General features: G+C 39.8%; 1 protein-coding gene across 3 annotated transcripts in view; it reads right to left on the bottom strand.

Annotated features, from left to right (window-relative positions):
* Window positions 1-3200: 3200 nt before the first annotated feature.
* The window catches only part of SGMS2 (sphingomyelin synthase 2), a 90516-nt gene continuing 81032 nt past the window's right edge, over window positions 3201-12684 (bottom strand). For all 3 annotated transcript variants that reach the window (XM_066384737.1, XM_066384736.1, XM_066384739.1), the window contains 2 exons: window positions 10084-10250; window positions 3201-7491 (listed from right to left, as the gene is read on the bottom strand). In XM_066384737.1, coding sequence (XP_066240834.1) covers window positions 7288-7491; window positions 10084-10250 — 371 coding nt within the window. In that variant the 3' untranslated portion in view covers window positions 3201-7287. The remainder of the gene's footprint in view (window positions 7492-10083; window positions 10251-12684) is intronic.

Raw genomic sequence — 12684 nt, 5'->3', positions numbered from 1 at the left:
CCATTCTGTCCCCTTCTCCCGGAGCCGTGCTGTCCTCTGGAAGCAGGGCCTCGCACGCTCTCCTTCTGACTCTCCCTTGGGATAAAGCCCGAGGGAGTCATTTAGAGAGAAAGCCTTATGCACTTTTATGTCGTTTGTGTTAAGCCAGGGGTCTCAAACTCAACTCAGCATGTGGGCCACAGAGCAAGATCACAGCGGTTCAGCGGGCCGCACTAGGTCTACAAAAGGCAACTGTTACGCAACTTTTCTCACTGCAGTTGAAAACAAAAAAAAATCAGTACAACAAGCACAATCGTACATGCAGTTTACTCAGTGTCACAAAACGACCAGAAACTGTAGTTCGCATCACAACTGCTGTTAACTAAGCTAATATCTAGCTAGGATGCTAGAGAAATGAAAAATACAAGTAGGCCCCTAGGCTTACTTAATTTTATCCAAAATATTTTGAACTTCGTGGATTAGTCTGCGGGTTGCACAAAATTGTTCACGAGTTTGAGACCCCTGTGTTAAGCTGTGTGTAAGGCCAAAGTGCCTAACAGTGTACTATCCTGTGTGTGACATTTGCAATGAGTTTGCTTAATTTTAACAAATTTGTAAGTGAAACACTGGGGATCCTTTTGCCTTCGAGGCCATTTTGCACTAGAAGCATTGACTTCTTCCCTTTGAAATGTAAACTTATTAAAATATAAATTGCAGCTATGAGAAAATGTCCATAGCATTTGACAAAGAATCTGTTCCAAAAAGCAGTTTCCCTCTTAACAAACTAACCGGCTGAAAAGGAAATAAACTCCCCTAACAAATAAACAACAAAACCCTAACCAGCTGTGGTAACCACAGAAGTTACGATGGGGAGGCAGCAAAATCGAGAAAACAGAACTCGGGTTCCAAACTGACACTATGAACTCTTTCATCTCACTAAATGGGGTCACCACTTTTTTCTCTGCCTGTGTTGCATGGCTCTGTGAAGATTAACTAATGTATGTCAAGCATAAAGACTGTAAAATGCTATGCCTCATCACACGTGCTACATATGAATTAAATATGCATTATGTAGACATATGGTGCATCAGCCGTTACTAGTTTAACATATCAGCGAGGAATCTACGTCATGCTTCTGATATTCTTGTATGTTTTATAAGAAGATGAAAGATGTTTGATATAAAGGTTTGTGAAGCATCACATCAGTTCAGTGATTCTCAAACTTTTTGAAGCCAGGCACATTTAAAATCCTACAAATAATTGTAGGCACACTATATACAAATTTCTGATAAATATGTTATAATAATTAAGTCAAATATTAAAGAAAAAAATATAAAGTCCAAGCATGCTTTTATGGTAATTAAATGAAATAAATGACAAAATTAAATTTATTTTGACATTAGAAAACATTTTTATGTTACATTTTTTGAGTTATGCTTTTTAGAATTCGTAAAACACGGGTTAAAAAAATGACAAAAAAGTTATCTTTATATATATATAGATACATTCTTAGTAAGATTTAGTAAATTCGGCAGGTCCCAGCGCAAATGGGTTTTTTCGTTCTTGTGTTTATGAGAAACATGAGCCTGATGTGTTCTAGCTATTTCTTCAATGTTTGGGCATATATTTGAAAGGCAAACTCTCATTTCCTCATCAATATATGGAAGAATTCCTCTCTTTTTACTCTTAATTGTGTTGAGTGCAGTAAACCCCCACCATACATATCATCTTAACTTTACATCAAACAAAGGATAGAAGAAACTTGCCTCCAGTCTTTCTTGGGAACATGGGGGGGTAGTGTAAACAACCCAGCACCACAGCTTAACAGCCTTTTGCAACCTAATCAGGCAAGTGAGGTGGGGGGTTGGGCAGACTGTCAGGTTAGAACTAATTCCCCACACCCCTGTCCCCTTAAAAATCTAAACTCCAAAAACCCTGTTGATGTTTGGTCCCCAAAAGGCACATATTTCTCTGGAATACCATAGGGCACGCCTGGAAATCTTCTAGGGTGCACCAGTGTGCCCTGGCGCACAACGTTCAGAACTACTGCATGAGTTCCCTGTATAATGTGTTTTGGATAAGGGCCATCTTTGAGGCTATGGCCAGCAAAATCAGCACACTAATGTTTCAAACAGGAGGATGGGACCATCACCGTGATGAGCTTTTCATCCAAGGCCTGGGTGGAGGCGGTGGAAAGACTATTCTGATCCATGCTCTATTTTGGACTATTGGATTTTTTCCAGATAACCCAAACTAACCTGGACTATACCCAGCAATTTAACCTTTGAACATATTTATCTTTCAGCCCCCTTATTCTGTTTAATTGCTTTTACTGAATTTATTTGTCTTAGAGAGTCAGGTGTTCATGTTTATCACAGGGTCCAAAAAAAAACAAACCCAAAAAACCACATGTCACTGCAATCTACTTTTGCAACAACTATCCTATCAAGGTTTAGTTAAGGCCATTACCCTGGTGCCTCCTTTGTGAAGGAGTGAAGATGACATTTCTTTCAGCACTGACAGAAAGGACTGTGGTCCTTGAAGGATTCATGATTTTGTCACTTTGAACAATGAGAATCAGAATTGTGGACTGGGTAACTTTTCTCTTCTCCATGAATGACCTTATATTATTATGAATGACTTTTTCACCATAAGTCCAAGAACAGGAAAAATAATACTCAGTTTATTTACAGTTCCAATAATTGAAGATTATCAGCTTATTTTAAAAATAGTGCCTGAAACAAGCCACTTGTGGTTTTAATAAGTACTTAATACTAAATAAAATTTTTTAATCTCTAAAGAAAACATTTTTTTTTTTTAATTGAAAGCAGTACTATCGATTTTGAAAAGACTGTTGATGCCACGGTGGTTTATTGGGTAAATAAAAACTACAGTCTTTTTTTTTTTTTTAAGCAAAGCCAAAGAAATTAGAAACCAAGTACATATAGTTTCTTCAGAATAAAAACATAAATTAATTTTAACTAACAATTAGGCACTTAAAATGTAAATGTAAAACATTTTGAAGTACAAACTATAGTCACACCCCTAAATTCCTCCTGAAATGTTTTTATACAAACAAAAGCACAAGCATGGAAAACATACTTCTAAACAAAGATGATTTCCTCTTTTTATAAAAAAAACCCTGAATCTAAATCCCATATGACAGACCAATGATTAAGGTATACAGGTGGGTAGAAGAAAAGAGCTTCCGAAATTTACACTTTTGATTAAAACGTAAGTATTTAATAAAACTATTACAATAACATACAGTATATATAATAATGAAAATATATGTCAGGAAAATAATGCATTCTAGGCTTAAAATTTTACTTTACAACAAGGCACTTAACACGCTGAAACAGTACAGTAAATTTCTGAAAGAATGCAATTGGCTACCTCTCAAACCGCATAGTATTTCTTTTGTGAATATACCGCAATATAACCATACATTTTGCAGCATTAATCATTTGCATAGGAGGTAAATTAAATAATGAATCCCAACTTGGCAATGAGATTAGCTTATATTTATAGTTTCTTTTTCTTTTAAAGGACAATTTTAAATAATTCCAGAATAATGAACTATTCTCATTAATGATTCATTTAGAACACAGCATAGATTAATGAATAATAAAATAAACAACAATTTATAAGGTGTGTATCTGTATAAAAACTTATCTTTGGGTACCTTTGACATGATTTTCACTATTTAGGTATTGAAGTCAAGAGCACTTAATAGACAAAATATTTTTAGCAAGTCAAATGAGTTAAATTATTACAACACAATGACATAAAAAAATACCAGGAATCTTTATACATACAAAAAGAAAAGCCTTCAACACATGGCATATTACTTTTAATATGCTTGATTTAAATATGCAAATTCATTTATTAAGAAATTCCTTCTTACACTTCCTTACACTACAGGAGTGTGTTAAGACCAGCTAAAATTTTTAATCAATTTTACAGTACAAAACAATAACAATAAAAAAGAATTTTAAAAGAAATGTTCAAAATATTCAAGAAACAAGATGTGAACTTCAATGAAAAAAACTACATGAGTTCTAGCATGTAAAAAAATGCAGCCAACTTGGTGTTTCAAAGTAAACAGTATCGGTAGTTATAAAGGGAGACATTAATGATTGTGATGGTGAGAGGTAAAAATGGTCTGTAAATTTTCTTTGACCAAATAGATAAAAGATTAGAGTTGCAACTCCCTGTGATAGAAGTACATTTTCCCTTTGGGAAAGGCTTAAAATATCTTTACAATAATTCCTTTTGCACTATACTTTCAGATTATTGGCAAAATAATATGTCTTTTAAAATCTTGAAAATACACTTTAAAAAGTGGCCTTTGTGTTCCAAGTCATATAACATATTTCCACAAGGGGGCGCTGGTATACAGCAAAAAACCTGATGCAAAGTCATCATCCATAAACCAGAATAGAGACTCGCCCTCACTCTGAACAGCCTTCCTTCCACAGCAAAACTTGTTTCCCAAGATGCCAGTAAATTCAAAATTCGAAATCACTTCCAGTGAAATTGGGGAAGAATATTCTTAGAGCTAGTGGAGGAGTTCAAAAAATAGAATCTGAGAGGAATTCATTCCCATTTCAAAGAATTTAGGAAAAAAACTGGTACAATTTATAGGAAATATGTTGTAGATACAAAACAGAGGACCTAATTAGAATAAGAAATCTTCAAACAGAAGTAATAGTTTACAAAACCAAGAATAATCAATAAGCTGTTGTATATTGATTAGCAAGGAAAACAAACTCCAAAACTTTATTGTTTCAAAGGCAAGATAAAAAAAAACATTTTAATTGATATAATCAACATATTACATTATATTAGTGTCAGGTGTACACATGATGATTTGCTATTTCTATATACTGCAAAATGATTCCCACAATAAGTCTAGTGATTTATGTTTTATATTCCAAAGCAGTATGTTGGGTTAAACCTCGTTTGCTTTTCTAAATAAATGTACATAAGCTTGTACTATATTTCCCTTTATTTCTGATTTTGAAACTTTGACATTTCCCCCTAGCCCTTATTTTGATATCACATGCTTCCACACATGTATTAGAGAGCTATGACATAGACTCTAAAGAACATGGGAGCAGCAGTGTCCACACGTGGGGTCAGAGATGTTTTTAAGGTTCTTTAAAAGGTGATGGCATTATTTAAAACAAAAACAAAAACTAGATTACTTGACTAAAATGCAAGGTTTACTGTTTCAAGGGTCTCTAACAATCAATGCACCATCACTGAAAAAGGTGAAATACATTTCCTAATTCGATTTGAAGAAAAGTGGGTTATCCAAAATGTAGTGGATAAGGCTGTAAGGTATACCAGGTTGTTTACTTAAATTAGAGGCTCAAAATCCCAGTGTTAGGAGAGCCAAACCCAGGCTTCAGTGTCAGATGTTTTTCCTCACAATCAGACAGCAGGAATCCAAAATCAGTGCTTTCAAGCAGAACACCTTGTTCTATCACAAGTGTCAATAGTTAATAAGTGAAAGTTATGTAAAACTATGGCTGAACACATCAGGTAAGATGTAGGTATGCTTTTTATTGGTTTAATAATAAACATGGGGAAAGCTTCTTTTTCATTTGTTTTAAATAACCAGATTAGAGCATCTTTCTTCCTGGGTTTGAATACAACTGCCTCTCCTTAGTGATTCTTCTATTACACAGAGCAAGAGCTCTACTGAAAACACACTGAGTTTCAGCAAAGGATGACCGTGCTTCTGAACACACTGAAGTGTGTGTTGTGCTTCTCTCAAGGAAGGTAAAGGTCAATTTTGTATATAAAATCAAGGCTATTTCATAATGATAAGTTTAGGGGTTGTTTTTTTTTTCATTCTAAGCAGAGGGAAATTGTTACATTCAATATCAAAATCCACCCCAGTTGGCCTCTCTGCTCTCTGTGTTGATGATTCTGTAACCTTAAATCTTCTTCTAAGGTTACTAGAAGTCTTAAGAAATAAAGCAAGAACCATCCACAAGATCCAACAGTATTAAACACTAACTCTGACAGCGTTAAATCTGATCAAGTCCATCTTTTTTTTTTTTTTGTATCACCTGAAAGAACTTCAGAAATTATGAGCCTCCTTTATTGACTAGCTGTAATTGTCTAACACCCCAATTCCAATTCGGATTATAGTGCAGCACCGTGGTAGAACCTCAGGGTCAAAGTAAAATGACTCGGTTCTAGGCTGTATCCTTACGCCTCCCTACACACATTCGGTTTATAAGAAGTTGGGTCTCTTGCAAAAAGGCAAGGATGCATTAAACTTTTGGACGCCATCTTGGTTTTTCCTTAAAGCAGACTAACGAGAAAGAAATGGATTTCAGTGAAATGTGATCAATTGTATTTCCCCGTTCCAATTAGCAGCTTCTAAAACAGATCTGACACAGGGCAGGACCTGGGAGGGAAAAGCAGGCTTGTTCCCTAGGTGGCGGGAGCGTCAGCTCGCACGTTTCCAGCCTGCTCTGGGGCTACAGGTGCAAGTTTGCCAGGCAGACAGCAGGGAAGTGTGCAAACAAGGACCCCTGTGAGCAGGAACAGCCCCGTGTTTCCTGTCTGTCTGTCATAGGAATCTTAAAATTAAATATTTACACACAAGTAAAATCTGCAGGGTGTGTCAAATACTTCCACGTTTACTTAGATCACGTTTCTTTCATTTTTAAAATAAAAGTACCAGTTTTAAAAAATAAAGTAAAAGTGATACATAGTGCATTCGGTGGTAGCAGCAGTGCATGTTCCCAGTCCCCACGCTGACCTTCCCCCGTGACGGGGTAGAAATAAATTCACCCCGAGTGGACTCACAACCCCTGGGTCTTCCGCCCACTAACAGCCCTAGTGCTAAAATCCACTCTCCAGTCTTAGGTTATTCTATTTATACATTAGCTATGTCTGTCCAGATAGTTTATTTAAAACATGAACAAATTCTTCTGACCTTGGAGAAAAAAAACAATTCTGGAAAAGCCCTTTGGTGGAGAAAGATGAAGGGAAGGCGCAGTGTGTTCTTTGGCACTCCTTGAACAAGCTCGGTAGTCAAATCCCAGGCGGGGGCGTGTCACCAACGCGTGAAGAGCCACAGGAGACTAGAACTTTCTCAGGATGAATTAAAAAACCAGTCACAGGGCAATACTTTGTTCAACTTTCTAATCATTTACACAAAATTTGGTCCACTTCTTCATTTACCAGTCAGTTCTCCAAAAATAAAAAAACACAAAACTATACCTTTGGTTACAGTGATACCGCTTTTGGTGTCAGAGCTGACATCAGCCTTCTCTGCGCTCCTCAGGTGGATTTCTCATTGTCTTCACCCGTCTTCTGAACCCGCGAATACTTTTTGCATGACGACTTAAAGCAGCCAGGAGGCCAGGAGAGTGGCCAGGAGAAGCAGCAAGGAATTGAGCCTTGTACGTTTTTCTCAAAAAAATAAAAGATGGGGAACCACCATGCACGAGACAAGAAATTAGTCTGTGAAGAGACCTTCAGGTTCTGTAAAAGGTAGGGGGAAAATAAAGTGAGACCTATTTTTCATGATTTGCATTCTGAATTCTTCCCCCGTAAGTAAACTGTCACCCGCTGTAACTTAGCAGGGACAGCAGCAGAATCCACCTCACAAGGCAGGAAGTGTCTTGCTTTTCCCTAACCCTGAAGTGACCTGGTCCCGCCCCTCCACAGGTGCCTCGTTCTGTCCCCTCTGGGGCTTATGCAAACCTGCCTGCAATTCCAGTGACAATGGAGACCTGGAAAGGCATGTGGCAGTTATGTAGGAGGAGCAACTTTCAGGAAGTGTGAGTGGTCAGACCTCCGGTGGAGGAAGATGGAAGAGTGGAAACAGCACTCACAAGGCTGAGCATATTTAAGAGGAAAGAGGAAATTTCTGGTTCAGTGTTGTCAGCAGATAACTAAATGGAAGATGGAAATAGGAGACTACAAAACAGGAAGTAGAGTTAAAAGACAAATCCACAGGGCATTTTTTAATACACCACTAAATGAGAACTGGATTTAGATCCTTGGGGAAGGACACATTTCAGTCACTCACAAATTCTCCAAACATTATACGCATCAGACAGTATGGCAAGATGTGGGCAGCGGTGTCAGGCTTGCTCGGGGGGCTGCCGCTGCAGGCACACTGCCTGGCTGAAGCCTGGGTGCAGAGCAGCACCCCCTGTGTATGGCCTACACATCAGGCTATGGCTGTTTGCGCTCGAGAAACATGGGGAACTGTGGATGCGCAGATCGCCTGCCCGCCACTGTGAGGGGCCATTCTTGCTGTTTGTTTGCCTGAGAAGAGGATTCCCCTGCCTGTGTGCTTGTCTGCCGTTGTGAGAATTTATTAAATGGAGTGGCCCAACCCTTTCCGGCTCCACAGTTTCTCTACCGTCTACCCAAATCCAATGGGAACCTGCTTGGCCTCAGCCACCGGCATTACACAGACTACCCCAAGATAAGTGTCATGGCATCCAGACTAACTCTATTACAGCAAGGACAGGAACGCAAAGACATGGGGAGGAATCGTTCCAGGCTAGAAGCAGGGAGGCTCCGCAGAAGAGGTGGCACTTGAGCTAGTTCAGGGAGGCTTCCCAGAGGACGTGGCACTTGAGCTAGTTCAGGGAGGCTTCCCAGAGGAGGTGGCACTTGAGCTAGTTCAGGGAGGCTTCCCAGAAGAGGTGGCACTTGAGCTAGTTCAGGGAGGCTTCCCAGAAGAGGTGGCACTTGAGCTAGTTCAGGGAGGCTTCCCAGAAGAGGTGGCACTTGAGCTAGTTCAGGGAGGCTTCCCAGAAGAGGTGGCACTTGAGCTAGTTCAGGGAGGCTTCCCAGAAGAGGTGGCACTTGAGCTAGTTCAGGGAGGCTTCCCAGAAGAGGTGGCACTTGAGCTAGTTCTTTCAGAACCAGTGGGAGAATTTAAAAAGTTCATTTGAAATACAGCTACTATGAACAACAAAAACAACAAAGTTCATCTGGAAACAGGATTCAGAAGAAATAAGAACAGGAAGGAAAGCCAGAGAGCACAGCATCACTGAAAGATGTATTAAATCCAGTTATTCAGGAGTTATTTTACCTGCCTTTCAAAAATAGTTGCCATCTTGTTCTCAAAATTAAGTTTTCTGAAGGCAAGGAGGGTCCTACCTAACTGCACCAAAATGCTTCTGCAGAGAAGGTTCCTAAACTTTAATTTACCATATATACTTCTTTAATTCTCATATAAATTAAATTAGTAAAACATTATGCTCTATAGTCATATATTTTTATCCTTAAATGCCATTTGTATTTGTGACATTCTTTAAGAAATTAACAATGGATATACCGCAAGTTTAAAAAGTGACTGACCTGACCACACACTTGGGTAGCAACAGCAGTTATTCCCATTAAGCTACCTAAAACCCCACTGTATAAAAAGGCCTCTGTTGGTCAAATAAGTTTGTAAATATGATACATAGGTTTGCTCGCTTATAGTCTGCATTGGGTGTGGGGGACAGGCTGTAAGCAGGCAGGGTCTTTATAGCTTAAGGCTTTGTTTTAAGACATTCTTTCCCACCCTAAGTGACTTTGTATCAGAGACTTCCTTGTTTGTATATTGTATTAAAGGTTTTGATTTCTACACTATAAAATGGGGCAGACTGGGAGCTTGCTCTCTCTCGGTTCTTGAGATTAGAACTAGAGAGGAGAGCAGAGAAAGGCCACATGGAGAAGAGGAGAAGCAGCCAAGATGGCAGAGTGCTGAAAGAGAAGCCAGTTTGTGCAGAGTTTGTGTAGGGAGAAAGAGATGGGGAACAGAGGTGAATAAGTCTGGTGAGCTAGAAACCTTTGATTCTAGGAAACTCAGATAAGTCAGTGGCTTTGGGAGCCCTGAATGGAAAGGGAAGTGTTTTCCCACTGTGTTATTTCTTGCCCACAGGTGCAAGCTAGGATAAAGATGATGGCCCACCAGTTCTTGGCTTTGTTGTTCCATTACTGTCTGTCCGAATCAAATTCGAACCTGCATGGGCCAGGCAGCTGTGATGGTGGCTTTGGCTACTGGCTTCACAGCCTCCCTGCATTTAAAGAAAATAAATTATACAGGGATGACTTCCCTGCTCTCACCTTTTCATTGGCCATTGAATGGTACCACCAAAACAGCCGTGTTGTGATGTAGTAAGCAACAATCACGTCAACAGTGTAGTGCTCATGGGCGACAAGGATGCAGATGATGCCGGCCGCACTCAGCAGCCAGCAGACTAAGTGATACCACCAGAAGTGCCGAGGCGAATCTGGGCAGGAGAAAACTAGAGTTAGCAAGATTCGCAGAGATGCTTGATGATTAGTCTATCCTAGAGACCTTAATTAGAATAATCTAAAGTCAACAACCAATGGGAGGAAACTAACAGCCCCAAAATGGGTCACTGTGAAGAGCCCAGGATTTGCGTAGGTAGAAAGAGGGGGTGCCACTGGTAGCAGGGGTAAGAGTCGCCCTCTGGGGAGGCTGGAAGCACTGGAACTCCAGGCCCTGCCCCCTGCTAAGCTGTCTGATAAGGAAACGAACAGAATTTTGTCTTATTAGGTTGGCTAGACTGGCTCACATTGGGGATCCACTGGAAGAAAAATAGTAGGGGTCAGAGGAAAAGGTAGTTGTCAGTGAAAATAGGGTGGAGGGATGAGAAAGCAGAAGTAATAATTACGGGTCTTACAGAAACTTACATCGATTTCTCCAACAGCAGAAAAAACACCATTGTGGCTAGCAGTATTTTGATTCTCGGCAGTTTTATACTGTTAACTACCAATAGCAACTATAAAACACTCCCTATGCAGAGTTTAGGGTTCTTCCCCATTCACTGAGAAGTTCAGCACCTTGATCAGCTAGAGAACCAGCACACTCATCAGGTTAAACACGACTGGACACGCGACTGCATTCCCACACACGTTAACAACACGCATAAATGGAGCTGAAGGTCATGTCCATTAACTTCTCTTTTTACTGTTTCCTTTTTTCTATTTTAAAACTTTATTAGCTCACAAAGTTAATAATCTAATAAGCTGAAATTTATTTCCTATTTGTGATTACAGTTACAGTGATATTTATGTTCAAGTGTGGAAGAATGGTTGACATAAGGCTCCATTTCCAGAACTTCGGGTGAAACACCAAATCAGGGACATTCAAATGAACAATATTTTTTTGATAAAGTAGCTGTTGCTCTTTTGGTCTCAAGTACTTGCATTTGAAAGTCTGACTTTCTAATTTTGAATGTGCAACTCAGTATTCCTCATTTGGTTCATCCTGCTACTAAGTCCTGGCAGGTAACTCGTATGATTCTAGAACTTCAAAGCTGGGAGCGGCCTTCCTCTTATAGCCTGGGGGCCAGATGCAGTTCCATAACTTTTCTGATTTGTTCAATTTTGAACATTCGGAGCCTAACACTTAAAAATCTGGAGCTTTCACTAAGTATGCATTCTCTAGCACCATGTTGCTCTCCTCCCTAATCTCACATCTGCTTCCTTTGCTCATTATGTCGTCTGGCATCTACCTGAAAAGTTGTAAGTGTCTGAGTAAACCAGAACTATCTTGTGTCTGTTTGTCCATAAGAAGCGAAGCCAAAGTAGTTAAGGAGTGAGGAGGTGGCCTGACGGGCATTTTACCGCCCACGGAATGGAAAGTGAGGTTGTTGGGAAGCTGGGAACTCGAGTGCTGCTCTCCCCTGTAAATGTATCCTCTGTTATGCTAGCACACTGGGACCACTGCTTATTAATAGGGAACACTGGCTCACCCAAAGAAGAGATTTAATATAAACTACTGTGATGGCAAACAGAAATGGCAAGATGGTTACCCCTGTGCTCTCTCATGTTACCCAGAGGGATCACGTCAAACTGAAAGTTGATAATAAAAATAATTTAATAACTCCACTGTCCATGTGGGATCCTAGCCTAGATGTCATTGAATAATACAGACAATGAACTTTGCGTGGGAGCAAGGTTAAATAAGTTTTCTCAACCAGCAAAACATATGTACTAAGAGGTAGGCTGGTATCTTCAGGCTAATTTTGTAAGAGGCCTAGGCCTCAGTGATAGTATCTGTACAACTGTGTGAAGCTGTTAAGCTGAAAGTGGTCCTGGCCCACGTTTTCTTCTGCTCTCATGACGACATGACTCAATTCAAATCTTCTCATGACAACAGGGCAAACAAGGAGAATGCCCAAACTGTCAAAAGGCAGGAGAACAAAACACATATGAAAATGGTGTATCTAATTCTAGAAGCAGACTGTTTGAAGAACCACTGGAACCACTACTTACTCGGAACAAGAACAGATGGTGTAATTTAGAAAGGGACTGTTTTCTAACTGCACAGGAAATGAGCATGAATACGGAATGTCCTGTCTATGTAAAGAACTGTCTTTAGACTCAAGCTGTATTAAACATACAGATTTGCCATTTTAGTCCTCATCAAAGAATGGAAAAGGCAGATTGCAATTCTTTCCTTGTATGTAAGCTCACACAATTTAAAAAACACCTCAAGCGCCTGACCAGGCAGTGGTGCAGTAGATAGAGCATTGGACTGGGATGCGGAGAACCCAGGTTTGAGACCCCGAGGTCGCCATCTTGAGCACGGGCTCATCTGGTTTGAGCAAAAGCTCACCAGCTTGGACCCCAGGTTGCTGGCTTGACTAAGGGGTTATTCGGTCTGCTGAAGGCCGTGGTCAAGGCACATATGAG

This window comes from Saccopteryx leptura, chromosome 5 (genome assembly GCF_036850995.1).
Source record: "Saccopteryx leptura isolate mSacLep1 chromosome 5, mSacLep1_pri_phased_curated, whole genome shotgun sequence".
Classification (NCBI taxonomy): domain Eukaryota; kingdom Metazoa; phylum Chordata; class Mammalia; order Chiroptera; family Emballonuridae; genus Saccopteryx; species Saccopteryx leptura.
The sequence above is the reverse complement of the archived record's forward strand: the minus strand, read 5'-3'. Positions and strand labels throughout refer to the sequence as shown.